The 22826-nt window shown below is 40.5% G+C and overlaps 1 protein-coding gene across 1 annotated transcript; it reads right to left on the bottom strand.

Annotated features, from left to right (window-relative positions):
* Nucleotides 1–2065: 2065 nt before the first annotated feature.
* LOC133660783 (cbp/p300-interacting transactivator 3-like) lies at nt 2066–4553 on the bottom strand. The gene is made up of 2 exons (XM_062064366.1): nt 4303–4553; nt 2066–3850 (listed from the first exon to the last, which is right to left on the bottom strand). Exon 2 carries the CDS (start codon nt 3843–3845, stop codon nt 3105–3107), a length of 741 nt encoding a protein of 246 aa, XP_061920350.1. The 5' UTR covers nt 3846–3850; nt 4303–4553; the 3' UTR covers nt 2066–3104.
* Between the last annotated feature and the right edge of the window lie 18273 nt (nt 4554–22826).

The following is a 22826-nucleotide window of genomic DNA, read 5'->3' as shown; positions in this document are numbered from 1 at the left end:
TTTGGACAAATAGAAAGAGTTGCATAGCTAAATATCTGACAACATTTTGAATGGAAGCAATTTTAAGACAGTGATTGTAACTGTAGTTTGCACTTAGTGTAGCTAATAAAACTTAAGTGACAGACTCCTCTTGCTAGCTATTTGAGTTGTCACTCAGTTAGCTAAATAGCAATAGCTATAAGAGATAACATTTTGGATGTGAACAAGGGATGTCAAGACTAGATTTTGATCAGGACTTTAAACTTGTTTATAGGACAAAATGCTCACCCGGTAAGTCTGACTGACTTGAAACTTCTCACACATGTCCAGCACAAAATCTTTTCGGACAAGATTCTGAATTGTAGGATTCGGCTGTTATTAAACCCTAAAAAAAAAGACCACCTTATACACCCCATAGGTGGGATTGATTTGAAAAACACACCCAGCTCAAATTCACAGATGAAAACAAAGAGTATACATGAGAAGTATAGTTAGGACTATTGACTTAGCTCAGTAGCCATTTTTGTTGTTAAAATAGGTACCTAACTAGAAATGTACATTGACACCCAGAAATATATAGCTACTTTGCTAATGTTTAACATCCTAGCGTAAATTCAACTATAATTAAGACGCCAGGCCACTAGCTGGCAGTGTAGCTATCAAAATGAACGCCATTTTTGTTATTGTTTGGACAAATAGAAAGAGTTGCATAGCTAAATATCTGACAACATTTTGAATGGAAGCAATTTCAAGACAGTGATTGTAACTGTAGTTTGCACTTAGTGGAGCTAATTAAACTTAAGTCCCAGACTCATCTTACTAGCTATTTGAGTTGTCACTCAGTTAGCTAAATAGCAATAGCTATAAGAGATAACATTTTGAATGTGAACAAGGTTTGTCAAGACTAGATTTTGATCAGGACTTTAAACTTGTTTATAGGACAAAATGCTCACCCGGTAAGTCTGACTGACTTGAAACTTCTCACACATGTCCAGCTCAAAATCTTTTCGGACAAGATTCTGAATTGTAGGATTCGGCTGTTATTAAACCCTAAAAAAAAAGACCACCTTATACACCCCATAGGTGGGATTGATTTGAAAAACACACCCAGCTCAAATTCACAGATGAAAACAAAGAGTATACATGAGAAGTATAGTTAGCACTAATGACTTAGCTCAGTAGCCATTTTTGTTGTTAAAATAGGTACCTAACTAGAAATGTACATTGACACCCAGAAATATATAGCTACTTTGCTAATGTTTAACATCCTAGCGTAAATTCAACTATAATTAAGACGCCAGGCCACTAGCTGGCAGTGTAGCTATCAAAAATGAAAGCCATTTTTGTTATTGTTTGGACAGATAGAAAGAGTTGCATAGCTAAATTTCTGACAACATTTTGAATGGAAGCAATTTTAAGACTGTGATCGTAGTGCATGTTAGCTGTAGTTTGCACTTAGTGTAGATAATAAAACTTAAGACTCAGCTTGCTAGCTATTTGTGTTGTCACTCAGTTAGCTAAATAGCAATAGCTTGTTAGGGACTTTAACTGTGTTTATATGACAAAATGTGATATTTATACAACATATGTGAGACCAAATTCAACTGCTATTAGCTTGGTATCCATTTTTGTTATTTTGTAGACAGCTGAATGGTTTTTTGGATAGATAGCTAAACCAGTACAGGTCTACTGTAGTTACCATCCCAAACCACTAATTTAGCCAATAATCCGAGCCTGAATTGACAGAGCATTTTTATAGCCAGCTAGTTGGATAAATATATACTTGAGCCACGTTCACGAGATAACATTTTGGATGTAAACAAGGGATGTCAAGACTAGATTTTGACCAGGACTTCAACCGTGTTTATAGGAGAAAATGCTCACCCGGTAAGTCTGACTGACTTGAAACTTCTCACACATGTCCAGCTCAAAATCTTTTCGGACAAGATTCTGAATTGTAGGATTCGGCTGTTATTAAACCCTAAAAAAAAGACCACCTTATAGGCGGGATTGATTTGAAAAACACACCCAGCTCAAACAACAAATTCCACGGAGGTCTCGAAAACACGAGTTAATCCATCCCCAATAAATCTGATGTATGTTTCAGGTTTACTTTTTTTTTTATTCGTAAAAATTTCCGATCATCGACGGCCGAATCGTCAACCTTTGAGGACAAATGAGAACATTGAGGAGTATACATGAGAAAGCGTAAACAGGAAGTAGCACATGGACAATGGAAACATCAGGAGGTCATAATCATCGGGCGGACGCATCGCCCCCCAGTCGCCTCGTACACCACCCATAATTGCACGATTTGAGAGTCCGGTTAACATCACTTACCTAAACCCCCCCCCCCCCCCTCCCCACCACCGTCATGTGACACATGTGTGTGGGGGGGGTGCAATAAATAGAAAAGCAGGCCATGACTCTTCTATCCAGGCCATCTTTATTGATCCTCAAAACCTTTGACAAAGACCGTCCGTCCTCCCTTCCACCTTCAAAAATCCCACCCCCCCCCCAAAAAAACAAAAACAAAAAAACCTTGGGACAATATAAACAAGCGATAATAAATAAGAATCTGCGTGATTAAGGCGGTTCTACGTCTCCATGAAGAACACAACAGTGTTGGAGTTATACAGCTTCATACAGTACAAGCAGTCCATGTTTGAGAACAACACATCTAAAAAACAAAAATCATAAAAAAAAAGGCTCCTTTCTGGACCTGCGAAAAAAAAAAAAAAAAGAAAAAGGAACTTAAAATTGGTCTCCATAATTAAAATGATTAAAAAGCACTTGTCCCCAGTAGTTGTCTGCGTTGGATTATAAATAAATACACCTTCTTGGAGGACGTCCAGGCGGGGAGGAAACACAGTGTCATTGTTCCGAGTGGCTTTGTGACTTCTTTTTTTTTTTTTTTTTTTTTTACATTCATGTCCAGGAAGTGGGAGGTCCCCAACCCCAACCCCAACCAGACCACAAGCCAGAGTTCTCCTTCTGCGCGCCCGGCGGTCCTAAAAGAGACGAGCGCACCTCCTTCTATGGTCCATCTTCATGAAGACATGGGGGTAAGGGCGGAGGGGGGGGGGGGGGGTGGGGGTCTCCAGTCCGGTCCAGTCCGATCCCTCTCAGCAGCTCACAGTGCTGGGCTGCTGTTTGCTCACAAAGTCCGAGATGAAGTCAAACTCGTTCTGGCCCAGGAAGAGTTCCGGCAGCTCCTGCACCCGGTCCAGGCCCAGCTCCATGACCAGCGAGGTCAGCACCTCCTCGTCGATCATGTCCGCGTCCATACCGTTCAGGGCCAGCGCCGGGCCCGCCATGTGCTGCATGTTGGCCAGCTGCGCCGGGTTCATGCGGTACTGGCTCGCCGGGCCCATGTGGTTCCCGCCCATGGGCCCCAGCGGGTGTCCGTGATACTGGGTGTTGAGTTTTTGCAGCTGCATGCTGGCCATGAGCTGCTGAGACGTCAAGCCTCCGTTCATGAACTGGCTCTGTTGGACTTGGTGCTGCTGCTGCTGCTGCTGGTGCTGCTGGTGCTGCTGCTGGGTCTGGTGCATATGATGCTGCTGCTGCTGCTGCCCGTTGTACATCATGCCCCCGGAGGTCATCTGGTGGTGGTGGTGGCCCATTTGGCCGCCGTTCATCTGTCCGTTCATGGGCACCATGCCTTGCCGCTGCCGCATGGCCGTCTCCATGCTGGCCTGGGCGCCGCCGTAATGCATCATCTGTCCGCCGGGCAGCGGTCGCATGGCCTGCTGGTTGCCGTGCGGCTGGTGGCCCGCCTGCAGGCCGTTCATGCCCATCCGGTAACCGTGGAGACTGGCGCCGGCCGAACCGTGATTCATGGGCATCATGAGGTGGTCTGCCATGCCTCCTGTTTTGGTTGGAAGCACCCAATTATTAGTATTATCAACCTAAACACCATTCAATGAAGCTAGCATTGCCGCACCAATGCCATACTTCCTTTCCGCCTCTTCAAAATAAAACACATTCGACGTTAAACACATTTTTTTTTTTTTTTTTACGCACGCAAGGTTGCAACAAAGAGCAGCGTGACATCACGGCGCTACACAACACCGCTGCACGCGCTGCATCCCCCCCCCTTTCCACGCATTTTTTTTGTTTTTTTGGCGTGTTTCCTTTTTCAAAATGGAATATTGCCGTCACGTAAATGTTGCACGGTAATCACATCTCGCTAGCTGGGCAAACAAGGAAACAATGGCGCGCCGTGCACGCACACACGCGCGCGCGCACGCGGGCGCGCGCTCTAACCTTGACGACGGTCCATTAAAAAAAAACAAAAAAAAAGAAAACAAGTGCACGTACCGTGTTCGGCTCCCCGCCGGTTAAAGTTGCTCCTCTTCGGTGCTCGGTCCAGTGGCTAAAGTCCGCTGCGGCGCGGAGGGTCGAGCGGGGTGGGGGGGTGGGGGTAAAGGGGGGAGTGGAGGGTCCAGGTGGGGGGAGGCTCAGCAGTGCGTGTAGTCCGCGGGGCCGCGCGTCATCGTGGGGAGAGAGAGGTGCGCACAAAGACTGCAGCATCAGATCTTGAAACGACTGACGATTTTCTGGGTCAACTCAGGGATTATGCACATCTAAAAAAGCTCCGAGGAAGGCGGTCTTGGCGCGGGTGGGAGGGGGGAGGAGCCCAAGTCCCGCCTCCCCCTCGTCCCCATTGGTCCGCCGTCGGGGGCAATTGTGCAGGGGCGTAGCGGGTGAAAGGGCGGTCTTAAAGGGACGCCGCGTTGCATATTTAAATATTCTCCTCCCTACTGTTTTGCGTTTCAAAAAAAAGAACGTCTTTTTTGTCCACACAAGTGAAAATTAAAATATATTGTTTTTTGAAATGGCTTGATCGATACTGAAAATACCAATATTCATTTATTTTTTGTAGTCAACTGCAAAAAATGTCAACTAGTTTTCCAAAAATGACAACTCCAATTAAGACTATACGATGGTATATACCAGGGGTGTCAAACGTACGGCCCGCGGGCCATGAACAGGTTTGATCCGGCCCGCGGGATTGATTGATTGATTGATTGATTGATTGATTGACGCTTTTATTAGTAGATTGCACAGTTTAGTACATATTCCGTACTAGGGATGTCCGATAATGGCTTTTTGCCGATATCCGATATTCCGATATTGTCCAACTCTTTAATTACCGATACCGATATCAACCGATACCGATATCAACCGATATATGCAGTCGTGGAATTAACACATTATTATGCCTAATTTGGACAACCATGTATGGTGAAGATAAGGTACTTTTTAAAAAAAAATAAAAAATAAGATAACTAAATTAAAAACATTTTCTTGAATAAAAAAGAAAGTAAAACAATATAAAAACAGTTACATAGAAACTAGTAATTAATGAAAATGAGTCAAATGAAGTGTTAAAGGTTAGTACTATTAGTGGAGCAGCAGCACGCACAATCATGTGTGCTTACGGACTGTATCCCTTGCAGACTGTATTGATATATATTGATATATAATGTAGGAACCAGAATATTAATAACAGAAAGAAATGGGGGGAGGGAGGTTTTTTGGGTTGGTGCACTAATTGTAAGTGTATCTTGTGTTTTTTATGTTGATTTAATAAATAAAAAAACAAAACGATACAGATAATAAAAAAAATGATACCGATAATTTCCGATATTACATTTTAACGCATTTATCGGCCGATAATATCGGCAGGCCGATATTACCGGACATCCCTATTCCGTACAATTGACCACTAAATGGTAACACCCGAATAAGTTTATCAACTTGTTTAAGTCGGGGTCCACGTAAATCAATTCATGGTAATTCATGGGATGAGTTTGCTATGTATAAAAGTTAAAGTACCAATGATTGTACCACACACACTAGGTATAATAATAATAATAATAATAATAATTAGGGATGTCCGATAATGGCTTTTTGCCGATATCCGATATTCCGATATTGTCCAACTCTTTAATTACAGATACCGATATCAACCGATACCGATATCTACCGATACCGATATCTACCGATATATACAGTCGTGGAATTAACACGTTATTATGCCTAATTTGGACAACCAGGTATGGTGAAGATAAGGTCCTTTTAAAAAAAAAAAAAAAAAAAAAGATAAATAAATTAAAAACATTTTCTTGAATAAAAAAGAAAGTACAACAATATAAAAACAGTTTCATAGAAACTAGTAATTAATGAAAATGAGTAAAATTAACTGTTAAAGGTTTGCACCCCCCGTCACCCTAAAAGGGACAAGCGGTAGGAAATGGATGGATGGATGGTTAGTACTATTAGTGGACCAGCAGCACGCACAATCATGTGTGCTTACGGACTGTATCCCTTGCAGACTGTATTGATATATATTGATATATAATGTAGGAAGCAGAATATTAATAACAGAAAGAAACAACCCTTTTGTGTGAATGAGTGTAAATGGGGGAGGGAGGTTTTTTTGGGTTGGTGCACTAATTGTAAGTGTATCTTGTGTTTTTTATGTGGATTTAATAAAAAAAAATAAAAAAATGTTTTTTTTAAAAACCGATACCGATAATAAAAAAAACGATACCGATAATTTCCGATATTACATTTTAAAGCATTTATCGGCCGATCATGTCCAATAATAATAATATATTTTATTTGTAAAAAAGCACTTTATATTGAGCAAACAACCTCAAAGTGCTACATTGTATTAAAAAATAAAAATAAATAAATAAAATAAAAAGATAATAAAAATAAAAACTAGAACAGCCTACCATGAATTGATTTACTTTACCATGAATTGATTTACTTGGACCCCTACTTAAACAAGTTGAAAAACTTATTCGGGTGTTACCATTTAGTGGTCAATTGTACGGAATATGTACTATACTGTGCAATCTACTAGTTGGCATATATCTAAAAAAAGAAGGGTTTTCAAGCCTTTTTTAAAAGCATCCACAGTCTGTGGTGCCCTCAGGTGGTCAGGGAGAGCGTTCCACAGACTGGGAGCGGCGGAGCAGAAAGCCCCGGTCTCCCATTGGCGTATGGCGAAATTGTTCCATTCATTTGACCCATCACCCTTGATCACCCCCTGGGAGGGGAGGGGAGCAGTGAGCAGCAGCGGTGGCCGCGCCATTGAATCATTTTTGGTGATTTAACCCCCAATTCCAACCCTTGATGCTGAGTGTCAAGCGGGGAGGTAATGGTTCCCATTTTTATAGTCCTTGGTATGACTCGGCCGGGGTTTGAACTCGCGACCTACCGATCTCAGGGCGGACACTCTAACCACAAGGCCACTGAGCAGGTAACAAGGCCACTGAGCATAAAAATGAGCCGACATTTTTGAATGAAAGAAACGGCTGTTCTAAATGTGTCCAGTAGATGTCGCAATAGCAATTCTTTGTATCTTTGTAAATGACGCTACATACGTAAAAACAATAACATAAACCACATGATGTTAGTGCACCAGTCGAGGAAAATGATCAAACTACATAAATAACATCCTGTAATTGGAATTTGATATTTTGTTATTTTGATGGATTGAAAATTAACACCAGATGGGCATTATCACATCAATTATTCAGAAAGTATAAATAACGACAATTAAAGATAGAATACTATTAACCCAATTACGTGGACCCCGACTTAAACAAGTTGAAAAACGTATTCGGGTGTTACCATTTAGTGGTCAATTGTACAGAATATGTACTGTACTGTGCAATCTACTAATACAAGTTTCAATCAATCAATCAATCAATCAATCAATCAATCAATCAATCAATCAATCAATCAATCAATCAATCAATCAAAACAACATTATGATTTGTACATTTTCAGAATGTGCTTGTTCTATTTTTAAAGAAAGAAAACAATCTGAAGTTTTCTTTATTTTTAAGTTATTGTACTGTGATTTTACCAGTCCGGACCACTTGGGAGTAGATTTTTCTCCATGTGGCCCCCCCGATGTAAAATGACTTTGACACCCCTGGTATATACAGCATATAAATAAATAATCTGATAATATTTGTATGACAAGACGATTATCCTCCTGCAAAATTGCATGTAGTTAGAATGCCAGGCCACTAGTTGGCAGTGCAGCTAACATGAACATGCAGATGGATCAGGGGTGTCAAAGTCAAGGCCCGCGGGAGAGATCTGGCCCGCAAATGAATCATCTATGGCCCCCGGGATGATATTTGTTTACTATTAAAACCACAGTCGCCTGCTACTGTTTTACACGCACCGATACTCCATTAGTGTTCAATCTATCAATCAATCAATCAATCAATCAATCAATCAATGTTTATTTATATAGCCCTAAATCACAAGTGTCTCAAAGGGCTGCACAAGCCACAACGACATCCTCGGCTCAGATCCCACATCAGGGCAAGAAAGAAACTCAACCCAATGGGATGACAATGAGAAACCTTGGAGGGGACCGCAGATGTGGGGACCCCACACCCCCTGGGCGACCAGTGCAATGGACGTCGAGTGGATCTAGTTAATAGTGTGAGAGTCCAGTCCATGGTGGATCTAGCATAATATTGTGAGAGTCCAGTTCATAGTGGATCTAGCATAATATTGTGAGAGTCCAGTCCATGGTGGATCTAACATAATAGTGAGAGTCCAGTCCATAGTGGATCTAACATAATAGTGAGAGTCCAGTCCATAGTGGATCTAACATAATAGTGAGAGTCCAGTCCATGGTGGATCTAACATAATAGTGAGAGTCCAGTCCATAGTGGATCTAACATAATAGTGAGAGTCCAGTCCATGGTGGATCTAACATAATAGTGAGAGTCCAGTCCATAGTGGATCTAACATAATATTGTGAGAGTCCAGTCCATAGTGGATCTAACATAATAGTGAGAGTCCAGTCCATAGTGGGACAAGCAGCAGAGCAGAGACGTCCCCAACTGATGCACAGATGAGTGGTCCATCCCGGGTCCCGACTTTGAATAGTTACCATCCCAAAGCACGGGTGTAGCCAATAATCCTAGCCTGAATTGACAGCAGAGCATTTTTATAGCGAGATAGTTAGATACATGTGTACTTGAGCCATTGATTGATTGATTGAAACTTTGATTGCACAGTACAGTACATATTCCGTACAATTGACCACTAAATGGTAACACCCCAATACGTTTTTCAACTTGTTTATCGTTAATCAATTCAAGGTACAAATATATACTATCAGAATAATACAGTCATCACACAAGTTAATCATCAGAGTATATACATTGAATTATTTACAACCCGTGGGGTGGGATGTTTAGGTTAGGTTAGGTTGTTATTAGCATATTTCAGTCATCAACAAGTTTATTATCTGAGAAATGGACATTGCAACAGTGTAAGTCTCACTTCGTAGGATGTTCACAAGATAACTTTTTGGATGTAAACAAGGGATGTCAAGACTAGATTTTGATCAGGACTTTAACCGTCTTTATACGACAAAATGCTCATCCGGAAAGTCTGACTGGGTTTGAGTCTTCTCACACATGTCCAGCACAAAGATAAATATATACCTGAGCCACGTTCACAAGATAAGATTTTGGATGTAAACAAGGGATGCTAAGACTAGATTCTGATCATGTTTATACGACACGAATTTGACTGTGAACAAATTAAAGACTAAGACATGCACCTGGGGATAGGTTGATTGGCAACACTAAATTGGAGCTTAGTGCAAATACTAGACTACTGACAGTAGTTAGCATGCCAGGCCACTAGTTGGCAGTGAAGCTAAAACAACGGCTATGTTTGTATGAATGGCTGCCAGCTAAAGAGCTTTTTCAGCTGTTCATTTGACAACATTTCACCCCTTTGACGCTAGGATCATTGTGTAAATGAACGTGTAATTTGCACTAGTTGAGAGTGTAGCTACCATGAGCTAGTCCTGTTTCATTTTTAATAGAAGATGTGTTGTTATGTTTAGCTTTGAATTGACAGCAGAGCATTTTTGTAGCAAGCCAGTTAGATAAATATATACTTGAGCCATGTTCACGAGATAACATTTTGGATATAAACAAGGGATGTCAAGACGAGATTTTGATCAGGACTTTAACCGTGTTTACAGGACAAAATGCTCACCTGGAAAGTCTGACTGACTCAAAACTTCTCACACATGTCCAGCACAAAGTCTTTTCGGACAAGATTCAGAATCGTAGGATTCGACTGTTATTAAACCCTAAAAAAAGGCCACCTTACACACCCCTTAGATTGATTTCAAACACACCCAGGTCAAATTCACAGATGAAAAAAGTGACTCTGATCCAGCCCATAAGCAAAATTCCCCCCAAGGTCTTGAAAACACGAGTTAATCTATCCCAATAAATCTGATCGACTAGCACTGTGCGTATGTTTCAGGTTTACTTTTTTAATTCGTAAAATTTCCGTCATCAACGGCCGAATTGTCAACCTTTGAGGACAAATAAGAACATTTCGGAGTATATGTGAGAAGTATCATTAGCACTACTGACTTAGCTCGGTAGCCATTTCTATTGTTAAAATAGGTACCTAACTAGAAATGTACTTTGACACCCAGAAATAGATAGCCACTTTGCTAATGTTTAACATTTAACATCCTAGTATTTTCCATCCATTTTTGTTATTGTGCAGACAGCTGAATGGTTAGTTGGATCGATCTCTATAGATAGCTAAATAAGTACAAGTCTACTGTAGTTACCATCCCAAACCACTGGTGTAGCCAATAATCCTAGCTTGAATTGACAGCAGAGCATTTTTATAGCGAGATAGTTAGATAAATATATACTTGAGCCATTTCTACAAGACAACATTTTGGATGTGAACAAGGGATGTCAAGACTAGATTTTGATCAGGACTTTAACCGTGTTTATACGACAAAATGCTCACCTGGAAAGTCTGACCGACTCAAAACTTCAGCACAAAGTCTTTTCGGACAAGATTCAGAATCGTAGGATTCGACTGTTATTAAACCCTAAAAAAAGGCCACCTTACACACCCCTTAGATTGATTTCAAACACACCCAGGTCAAATTCACAGATGAAAAAAGTTTCTCTGATCCAGCCCATAAGCAAAATTCCCCCTAAGGTCTTGAAAACACGAGTTAATCCATTCCAATAAATCTGATCGACTAGCACTGTGCGTATGTTTCAGGTTTACTTTTTTAATTCGTAAAATTTCCGTCATCGACGGCCAAATTGAGGACAAATAAGAACATTTCGGAGTATACGTGAGAAGTATCATTAGCACTACTGACTTAGCTCGGTAGCCATTTCTATTGTTAAAATAGGTACCTAACTAGAAATGTACTTTGACACCCAGAAATATATAGCCACTTTGCTAATGTTTAACATTTAACATCCTAGTATTTTCCATCCATTTTTGTTATTGTGCAGACAGCTGAATGGTTAGTTGGATCGATCTCTATAGATAGCTAAATAAGTACAAGTCTACTGTAGTTACCATCCCAAACCACTAGTGTAGCCAATAATCCTAGCTTGAATTGACAGCAGAGCATTTTTATAGCGAGATAGTTAGATAAATATATACTTGAGCCATTTTTACAAGATAACATTTTGGATATAAACAAGGGATGTCAAGACTAGATTTTGATCAGGACTTTAACCGTGTTTATATGACAAAATGCTCACCTGGAATGTCTGACTGACTCAAAACTGCTCACACATGTCCAGCACAAAGTCTTTTCGGACAAGATTCAGAATCGTAGGATTCGGCTGTTATCAAACCCTAAAAAAAGGCCACCTTACACACCCCTTAGATTGATTTCAAACACACCCAGGTCAAATTCACAGATGAAAAAAGTGACTCTGATCCAGCCCATAAGCAAAATTCCCCCGAGGTCTCGAAAACACGAGTTAATCCATCCCAATAAATCTGATCGACTAGCACTGTGCGTATGTTTCAGGTTTACTTTTTTGATTCGTAAAATTTCTGTCATCGACGGCCGAATTGTCAACCTTTGAGGACAAATAAGAACATTTCGGAGTACACGTAAGAAGTATCGTTAGCACTAATGACTTAGCTTGGTAGCCAGAAATAGATAGCTACTTTGCTAATGTTTAACATTTAACATCCTAGTATTTTCCATCCATTTTTGTTATTGTGCAGACAACTGAATGGTTAGTTGGATCGATCGCTATAGATAGCTAAATAAGTACAAGTCTACTGTAGTTACCATCCCAAACCACTGGTGTAGCCAATAATCCTAGCCTGAATTGACAGCAGAGCATTTTTATAGCGAGATAGTTAGATAAAATATATACTTGAGCTATTTTGGATGTAAACAAGGCATGCTAAGACTAGATTCTGATCATGTTTATATGACACCAATTTGACTGTGAAAAAACTAAAGACTATGACCTTAGTGCAAATACTGAACTACTAACGGTAGTTAGCATGCCAAGACGCTAGTTGGCAGTGAAGCTAAAAAAACAGATACGTGCGTATGAATGGACAGGTAGCTAAATAGCTTTTTCAGCTGTTCATTTGACAACATTTCCCACCTTTGACACGATAATCATTGCGTAAATTAAAGTGTAGTTAGTTGGCTAACACGAGCCAGTCCTAATAGAAGATGGGTCGTTATTTTTAGCTTTGACAAGTAGATGTTACGTCCACCGTCTAATTCTCGGCGTTGCCATCACTGAGTTAATGTCAAGAGTGTTGCTGCCGGAGTGTAAATGTAGCCGCTGTGATGTCATCACTGAGATTATTCGAGACACAGAGGGAGGGTGGCCCAATAGGAAAAGGCCCTGCAGCCAGCTGACCTCCTTTTTTTTTTTTGTTCAGGAGATACGAGCTCTGTGTTGTGCTGTAAGAGACAAGAAGAGCACACAGGAGAGTGCAACACAACACTTGAGGCCAGCAGCCATTTAGGTGATTAAACGTCTGTGAGGACATAAGGAAATAACATTGCGGGAGTACGACCGTTTGTAAAAACAAAAAAACACCATGTATGTTTTCTGGCCTGTTTGTGCAGAGTTGTGCACGTCCACTTCATGTCCATGTGACCCACCAGTGGGTGTATGTGTGAGGAGGGAAGACAGAGGAATGTGCTATTCTAGGCCGTGTAGCTACAGCTGTGCACCGATGTGCTCCGTGTGCAGACTGCCGATGCTGCCTTGGCTCGCCAGATGCACGTGTTGCCGATTGCCCACTTCAGGACAACGACCCCCGACCTGCCGTCGCAAACCAACGAGCCCCCTACCGTCTGAGTCTGGAGACGTCCATTGTCCTGGGACTTTGTCTGCGAGTGGCCAACGGTTGGCAGACGCTTGACATTGTCCAAGCTACTCTTAAGCTTGTGTTAATAAGCCACTCCCAGGTGAGGGGCACTCTCCCTGAGAAACTCACCCAGCCAGTCAGACAGTCAGCCAGTTCAAATAAAACACAGAATCAACATGAGATCTCTTCTCCACACCGAGGCCATGTCTACACTAAGTCATTTAACCCCTTAAACCAGTGGTCCCCAACCACCGGGCCGCGGCCCGGTACCGGTCCGCGGACCGATTGGTACCGGTCCGCGGACCGATTGGTACCGGGCCGCGGTAGGAATTAAAAAAAAAAAAAAAAAAATTAAATAATTTTTTTTTTTTTTTTTTTTTTTTTTAAATTAAATCAACATAAAAACACTATATATACATATTGTGTATGTGTATGTCAATATAGATCAATACAGTCTGCAGGTATACAGTCCGTAAGCACACATGATTGTATTTCTTTATGAAAAAAAAAAAAAAAAAAAAAAAAAATCCCCACCACCCCCGGTCCGTGGGACAAATTTTCAAGCGTTGACCGGTCCCCAGGTACAAAAAAGTTGGGGACCACTGCCTTAAACGAATAATTATTTAGCCTAAGCCCCGTTTCAGCCACGCTAAACCATCGTTTGAGGTCCCCCTCCTCGGACACATTTTTACACGGGTAAGCCAGCCGTGTAATTCTTGAATATCCGGCTCTTAGCTTTTTTGTATGGACTCATTGATCGTTTACAAAGTGAGTTCGGAGAGGAAGTGACGCCAGAAAGACCGTGCCCACACTGGAAGTGTCGTCAGAAATAACACGCCATAATAAATAATAAAACGGTTTCATAACAGCCGGAGCTAACCACTGGAAATATGGAGGCGAGTCATCCAGACATGCCCGGTGTTTCTACACTGCAAAAAGTCAGTGGTCAAAAACAAGAAAAAAACAAACAAAAATTAGGAGTATTTTACTTGAACTAAGGAAAATTATCTGCCAATAGAACAAGAAAATTGGGCTTGTCAAGACTTTCCAAAACAAGTAAAATTAGCTAACCTCAATGAACCGAAAAAATACCTTCAAATAAGTATATTCTCACTAATAACAAGTGCACTTTTCTTGGTAGGGAAAAAAAAGAGACCTATTTGCTCAATATGTTGAAAAATATTCTTAAATGAAGTAAATGCTAGTGCCATTATCTTGACATAATGATATGCGCTCGGCATTACATTTCTTGAAACCAGCAAACTTATACTAAAAACACATTTATTGTTCTCAATGGAAAGGCAACAAGGCAACTTGTTACTATCGGGGTCTCCTTGCCGCTCAGGCAAATCATATTGTCTAAAAATGCATTTTTCCATCGATAACATGACATCATCGCACCAAGTGCTAGTGCGCATATAGACAGCCCGGCCCCCGCCCACATTCTTTTTTATTGTAATTTTGAAGAATTTACCTGAATGTGCATGAACTATTTCTGTTCAAAATTGTTTGAAATGTCACATGTTAAATGTTTAAATATTAACTGTCAGTTTACTGTACTATGCCAACTGTACTACTATATGAGTACCTATTTTCTATTGTTTCATTGAAAATAAAACAGCAAAGTCCATTTGGCTGTCATCTGTTTTACTTATAAGACACAATTGTGTCAAAATCATGATTTTTTTTTTTTCATGCTGAAGTAAGAAATGATGACTTTAAAAAAGTAGTTTTCTACTTGTGAGTGTTGATGACACAATAGTTGATATTCTAGTTTCAAGCATGTTTTACTCAATATAGCTCATCAAATCTCAGCAACAAGCTGTAATATCTTACTGACATCATTTAGGAGCAAAACACTTAAAACAAGTAAAACAATCTAACATAAAATCTGCTTAGTGAGAAGAATGATCTTATCAGACAGGAAATAAGCAAATATCACCCTTATTTGACATATTTCATCTTACTTAGATTTCACTTTTTGCAGTGTATTTCCTCTACATCAGTGGTTCTTAACCTTGTTGGAGGTACCGAACCCCACCAGTTTCATATGCGCATTCACCGAACCCCTTTTCAAATTCAAGGCAAAGTTATATGTATTTTTACTGGTGCACACAATGAAGTGTGCATGAACATCACCTTGTTCAAAGAACAAAACCAACACAGTGCATGAACTCACAACAAATGACACACCTGCAAATCGGTGTGACTTCTGCTGTTGCCTTTGAGAGACCAGTTCAGATATGTGTGGCTTCACCTTGGCAAGTCCGTCAGTCTACCCCAGGGCAGCTGTGGCTACGAAAGTAGCTTACCACCACCAGGTGTGAATGAATGACGGGTTTTTAAACATGTAAAGCGACTTTGGGTACTTAGAAAAGCGCTATATAAATCCCAGGTATTATTATTATTATTATTATTAAGTGCCACTCTCATGTAATTTTAAATTATAAATGATAAAATAAAATTATTTATTTATTTTCACAGCAAAGTCTGTTCATTTTCTTCGTTTTCCACCCAGACATACTCATTTCCATATGAGTTGGGAAATGGTGTTAGATGTAAATATAAACGGAATACAATGATTTGCAAATCATTTTCAAGCCATATTCAGTTGAATATCCTACAAAGACAACATATTTCATGTTCAAACTGAAAAACATGGTTTTTTTTTTGCAAATAATCATTAACTTTAGAATTTGATGGCAGCAACACGTGACAAAGAAGTTGGGAAAGGTGGCAATAAATACTGATAAAGTTGAGGAATGCTCATCAAACACTTATTTGGAACATCCCACAGGTGTGCAGGCTAATTGGGAACAGGTGGGTGCCATGATTGGGTATAAAAACAGCTTCCCAAAAAATGCTCAGTCTTTCACAAGAAATGGTGGGGCAAGGTACACCACTTTGTCCACAACTGCGTGAGCAAATAGTCAAACAGTTTAAGAACAACCTTTCTCAAAGTGCAATTACAAGAAATGTAGGGATTTCACCATCTACGCTCTATAATATCATCAAAAGGTTCAGAGAATCTGGAGAAATCACTCCACGTAAGCAGCATGGCCGGAAACCAACATTGAATGACCGTGACCTTCCATCCCTCAGACGGCACTGTATCAAAAACCGACATCAATCTCTAAAGGATATCACCACATGGGCTCAGGAACACTTCAGAAAACCACTGTCACTAAATACAGTTGGTCGCTACATCTGTAAGTGCAAGTTAAAGCTCTACTATGCAAAGAGAAAGCCATTTATCAACAACACCCAGAAACTCCGCCGGCTTCTCTGGGCCCGAGATCATCTAAGATGGACTCACGCAAAGTGGAAAAGTGTTCTGTGGTCTGACGAGTCCACATTTCAAATTGTTTTTGGAAATATTCGACATCGTGTCATCCGGACCAAAGGGGAAGCGAACCATCCAGACTGTTATCGACGCAAAGATCAAAAGCCAGCATCTGTGATGGTATTATGGTGTATTAGTGCCCAATGCATGGGTAACTTACACATCTGTGATTTGAAAATCATTGTATTCCGTTTATATTTACATCTAACACAATTTCCCAACTCATATGGAAACGGGGTTTGTACAATACAAGTACACAGCTCATGAAAAACAATATTTGTTGTTATTGTCATTGTAAGTGGGCCAAAACATGTATATTCAAAAATAATCTCATGGAAATGACAGCTGTCATTTGATTATAATAATAAAACATTTAATTTGTTATTTAGTCAGGTTTGGGACAGATGTGCTCACATGTGCTCCACTGAATGCTCAAGGAGTTTTTGCGTTTTCTCACGCATATGGAAAATTAGAGGGAACATTGTTTGAGGGTATCCATAATACGCCGATAGGGAGAAGTTTTTATTTACACAATGAGTCGGGTGTGTCTTGACCTCCGCGGCGGAGGCTACGCCGAACCCCTGAAGCCGACTCACCGAACCCCTAGGGTTCGATCGAACCCAGGTTAAGAACCACTGCTCTACATGTACAGACGTTTGAGGAAATCACACATGAATACCATATTTTCCGCACCATAAGCCGCACCTAAAAACCACAATTTTTCTCAAAAGCAGACAGTGCGGCTAATAACCCGGTGCGCCTTATATATGGATTAATATTCATATTTATTTTCATAAGGTTTAGGTCTCGCAACTACGGTAAACAGCCGCCATCTTTTTTCCCCGTAAAAGAGGAAGCGCTTCTTCTTCTACTGTAAGCAACCGCCCCCATAGAAGAGGAAGCGCTTCTTCTTCTACTGTAAGCAACCGCCCCCATAGAAGAGGAAGCGCTTCTTCTTCTACTGTAAGCAACCGCCAAGGTGAGCACCCGCCCCCGTAGAAGAAGAAGCTCGCGGGTATTTAATTTCATTTGTTTTTCTGTAAAGACAACAAAATGTCTCCTACTAAGAGACACGCGTACAAGGTTCCACTGACTTTTGATATTCCTGTGAACCGCACTGTGGATACAACGGGAGCACGTACGGTGAATATTCGCACCACAGGGAATGAGAAGTCGTCCTACTGTGGTTCTAGCTTGCCATGCTAACGGCCAGAAACTTCCACCCACGGTGATATTCAAAAGGAAGACCTTGCCAAAAGAGAACTTTCCAGCCGGCGTCATCATAAAAGCTAACTCGAAGGGATGGATGGATGAAGAAAAGATGAGCGAGTGGTTGATAGACGTTTACGCGAAGACACCGGGTGACTTTTTTCACGCAGCGCCGTTCCTGTTGATCTATGACTGCATGCGCGTCCACATCACAGATGGTGTCAAAAAACAAGTGAAGCACACCGAAGAAGAATAATTCGAGGGATTTGTGGATGAGTAATAACTTCAGAAAGTGAGCTTTAAATGTTTATTTTGTGTGTTGTGTGACACTAACGTATGAGCAACGTTGAGTTATTGATGTTGCTATTGCTCTGCACTATTTTGAGTGTTACTATTTTTGTGATTGCACATTTGCACATTACATTTTGGGAGTGAACAGAGTTGTTAGAACGCTGGTTTGTAATATATTATTAAAGTTTGACTGACCTATCTGACTGTTTTGTTGACATTCCCTTTAGCGTAGCGTAGGTGCGGCTAATAGCACGGGGCGGCTAATTAGTAAACAAAGTTTTGAAAGATGCCGTTCATTGAACGTGCGGCTAATAACACGGGGCGCCTTATGGTGCGGAAAATACGGTACCTTAAGAGAAAGCCATTGCAGCTATTTGGGATACAACACTTCTCAGACGGCAAGAGAAATTTCCAATGTCGAGGTCAGCTGTGGCTCTACTTAGCGAAAAACTTTGTCCATGTGTCAAAGGAGAGACGAGGAGAATACGAGCTCCCGTGGATGTGACTGTATCAGTTATTGTCCGCCATGTATGTCGCGGACTCAACGTCTACACTGCAAAAACTGAAATCTAAGTAAGATGAAATATCTCAAATAAGGGTGATATTTACTTATTTTCTGTCTGATAAGATCATTCTTCTCACTAAGCAGATTTTATGTTAGCGTGTTTTACTTGTTTTAAGTGTTTTGCTCCTAAATGATGTCAGTAAGATATTACAGCTTGTTGCTGAGATTTGATGAGCTATATTGAGTAAAACATGCTTGAAACTAGAATATCAACTGTTGTGTCATCAACACTCACAAGTATAAAACTACTTTTTTAAAGTCATCATTTCTTATTTCAAGCATGAAAAAAAAATCGTGACTTTGACACAATTGTGTGTCATAATTAAAACAGATGACAGTCAAATGGACTTTGCTGTTTAATTTCAATGAAACAATAGAAAACACGCACTCATATAGTAGTACAGTTGGCACAGTACAGTAAACTGACAGTTAATATTTAAACATTTCTAACAATTTTGAACAGAAATAGTTCATGCACATTCAGATGAATTCTTCAAAATTACAATTAAAAAATGTTTGGCCGGGGGCCGGGCTGTATATATGCGCACTAATTGACTGAAAGAGCACGCACTTGGTGCAATGATGTCATGTTATCCATGGAAAAATGCATTTTTTGACCATATGATTAGCCTGAGCGGCTAGGAGACCCCGAGAGTAACGAGCGCTTGCCTTGTTGTCTTTCCATTAAGAACAATAAATTATTTGGTAGTATAAGTTTGCTGGTTTCAAGAAATGTAATGCCGAGCACATATCATTATGTCAAGATAATGGCACTAGCATTTACTTCATTTAAGAATATTTTTCAACATATTGAGCAAAAAGGTCTCTTTTTTTTTTCTACCAAGAAAAGTGCACTTGTTATTAGTGAGAATATACTTATTTTAAGGTATTTTTGGGTTCATTGAGGTTAGCTAATTTTACTTGTTCGGGAAAGTCTTGACAAGCCAAATTTTCTTCTTCTATTGGCAGATCATTTTGCTTAGTTCAAGTAAAATAGCCCTCATTTTTGTTTTGTTTTGTCTTGTTTTTGAACACTGACTTTTTGCAGTGTAGGTCCAGAGCAGGGGTGGGCGACCCAAAATGTTGAAAGAGCCATATGGGTGAGGGCGGACCTACGTCACTTCCGCCTACCAATCCCCTAGCAACCGGGAATTGGTTGAAAACAAAGCAGCTCACAGCGAACACAGCATTGACAGAAAAAGCATTTAACGAGCGTTGTGGCTTGGAAGTCGGCGTTAAATCCTTCATTTACGCATTTTTACTTATTCGCATATCGTGTGAAAAAACGAAAATGTATTATTTGCGTCAGACTCGTCTCAGTGAACTTTAAAGCTTCTCAGGCTTAGCTTAGCTTGCAAGTTAGCTTAGCCTGCGCGCTAATAACAAAGAGACGCGGAAGTTATCAACAACAAGATCAAGTGTTAGTGTATAAAATATAAATATATAAATATATAACACCTAGGTGTTTTTATGTGGGATTAATTTGTGGCATATTAAATATAAGCCTGGTTGTGTTGTGGCTAATAGAGTATATATATGTCTTGTGTTTATTTACTGTTGTAGTCATTCCCAGCTGAATATCAGGTCACCCCCGGCTCTCACAGCATCTTCCCTATCTGAATAGCTTCAACTCCCCACTAGTCCTTCACTTGCACTTTACTCATCCACAAATCTTTCATCCTCGCTCAAATTAATGGGGAAATTGTCGCTTTCTCGGTCCGAATCTCTCTCACTTCATGCGGCCATCATTGTAAACAATAGGGAACTTTGCGTATATGTTCAACTGACTACGTCACGCTACTTCCGGTAGGGGCAAGCCTTTTTTTATCTGATACCAAAAGTTGCGATCTTTATCGTCGTTGTTCTATACTAAATCCTTTCAGCAAAAATATGGCAATATCGCGAAATGATCAAGTATGACACATAGAATAGATCTGCTATCCCCGTTTAAATAAAAAAAATTCATTTCAGTAGGCCTTTAAACGACCATTGTGTGTGTGTGGACAAGGATAAGGATAGGTGGGATTTACCCTGGATAACCTTAGCCTTAGAAAAGGGCCTTTAAGGTAGTGTTAATAAGCCAGTCCCTGGTGAGGGGCACTCTCTCTGAGAAACTCACCCAGCCAGTCAGTCAGTCAGCCAGTTCAAATAAAACACAGAATCAACATGAGTTTCTCTTCTCCACACTGAAACAGTTCACAGCACACCGTCACAGGAGAGTAATCATCAACTTCCACTCCTGTGTCAAGCTCACTGGGGAAAACAAGAAATAAACTGCATTAGGAAACAGAGCCCAGCTATGATGAACTTTAAACAAAATTACATGTGTTAGTCAGAAAACTACCTTCTCGTTTACAGGACCAGGGAGTCAACGCTTCTTTGGTCAAAGAAGAGAAAATCCTTTTAAATGAGTTTGGACAGGACAGTGTAAGGCAGGGGTCGGCAACCCAAAATGTTGAAAGAGCAATTATGAACCAAAAATACAAAAAACTCATCCGTCTGGAGCCGCAAACAATGAAATGCCTTATATAATAAGTGTTATAATGAAGGCAACACGTGATTTAGATGTCTACATTAGCTATTTTAGCCTACTATGTGTTGCAGAAATGTTGAAATTTACCGTAATATTTATGGTACGCATTTTTATCAGCACCAAGGGTTGGAATCGGGGGTTAAATCACCAAAATGATTCCCGAGCGAGGCCACCGCTGCTGCTCATCGCTCCCCTCACCTCCCAGGGGGCGGAACAAGGGGCTGGGTCAAATGCGGAGGGCAATTTCACCACACCTAATGTGATAAATTAAATGTGCAAATCCTTTTCAACCTATATTCAATTGAATAGACAGTAAAGACAAGATATTTAATGTTCAAACTGAGAAACTTTATTATATATTTTTTTTGCAAATAATCATTAACTTAGAATTTAATAGCAGCAACACATTGCAAAAAAGTTGGCACAGGGGCATTTTTACCACTGTGTTACATGGCCTTTCCTTTTAACAACACTCAGTAAACGTTTGGGAACTGAAGAGACCAATTTTTGAGGCTTTTCAGGTGGAATTCTTTCCCATTCTTGCTTGATGTACAGCTTAAGTTGTTCAACAGTCCGGGGGTCTCCCTTCTGCTATTTTAGGCTTCATAATGCACCACACATTGTCAATGGGAGACAGGTCTGGACTACAGGCAGGCCAGTCTAGTACCCGCACTCTTTTAATACAAAGCCACGCTGTTGTAACATGTGTCTTGTCATTGTCTTGCTGAAATAAGCAGGGGCGTCCATGATAACGTTGCTTGGATGGCAACATATGTTGCTCCAAAAGCTGTATGTACCTTTCAGCATTAATGGTGCCTTCACAGATGTGTAAGTTACCCATGTCTTGGCCACTAATACACCCCCATACCATCACACATGCTGGCTTTTCAACTTTGCGCCTATAACAGTCCGGATGGTTCCTTTCCTCGTTGGTCCGGAGGACACGACGTCCACAATTTCCAAAAGCAATTTGAAATGTGGACTCGGCAGACCACAGAACACTTTTCCACTTTGTATCAGTCCATCTTAGATGAGCTCGGGCCCGCGAAGCCGGCGGCGTTTCTGGGTGTTGTTGATAAATGGCTGTGGTTTTGCATAGTAGAGTTTTAACTTGCACCTACAGATGTAGCGACGAACTGTAGTTACTGACAGTGGTTTTCGGAAGTGTTCTTGAGCCCATGTGGTGATATCCTTTACACACTGATGTCGCTTTTTGACCCAGTACCACCTGAGGGATCCAAGGTAACGGGCATTCAATGCTGCGTGCAGTGATTTCTCCAGATTCTCTGAACCCTTTGATGATATTACGGAGCGTAGATGGTGAAATCCCTAAATTCCTTGCAACAGCTGCTTGAGAAATGGTGTTCTTAAACAATTTGCTCATGTATTTGTTCACAAAAAGTGGTGACCCTCGCCCCGTCCTTGTTTGTGAATGACTGAGCATTTCATGGAAGTCTTTTTTGCCACTTGTGCCAGCTTTTTTGAAACACGTTGCAGGCATCAAATTCCAAGTGAGCTAATATTTGCAGAAAAATTCCCGTTCGAACGTTAAATATCTTGTCTTTGCAGTCTATTCAATTGAATACAAGTTGAAAAGGATTTGCAAATCATTGTATTCTGTTTTTATTTACCATTTACACAATTTGCAAACTTCACTGGTTTTGTAGTTTTGTTGTGTTTTTTTCATTTTAACAAAGTGATTG

This window comes from Entelurus aequoreus, linkage group LG11, assembly GCF_033978785.1.
Source record: "Entelurus aequoreus isolate RoL-2023_Sb linkage group LG11, RoL_Eaeq_v1.1, whole genome shotgun sequence".
NCBI lineage: Eukaryota > Metazoa > Chordata > Actinopteri > Syngnathiformes > Syngnathidae > Entelurus > Entelurus aequoreus.
This window is presented reverse-complemented; position numbering and strand designations above follow the sequence as displayed.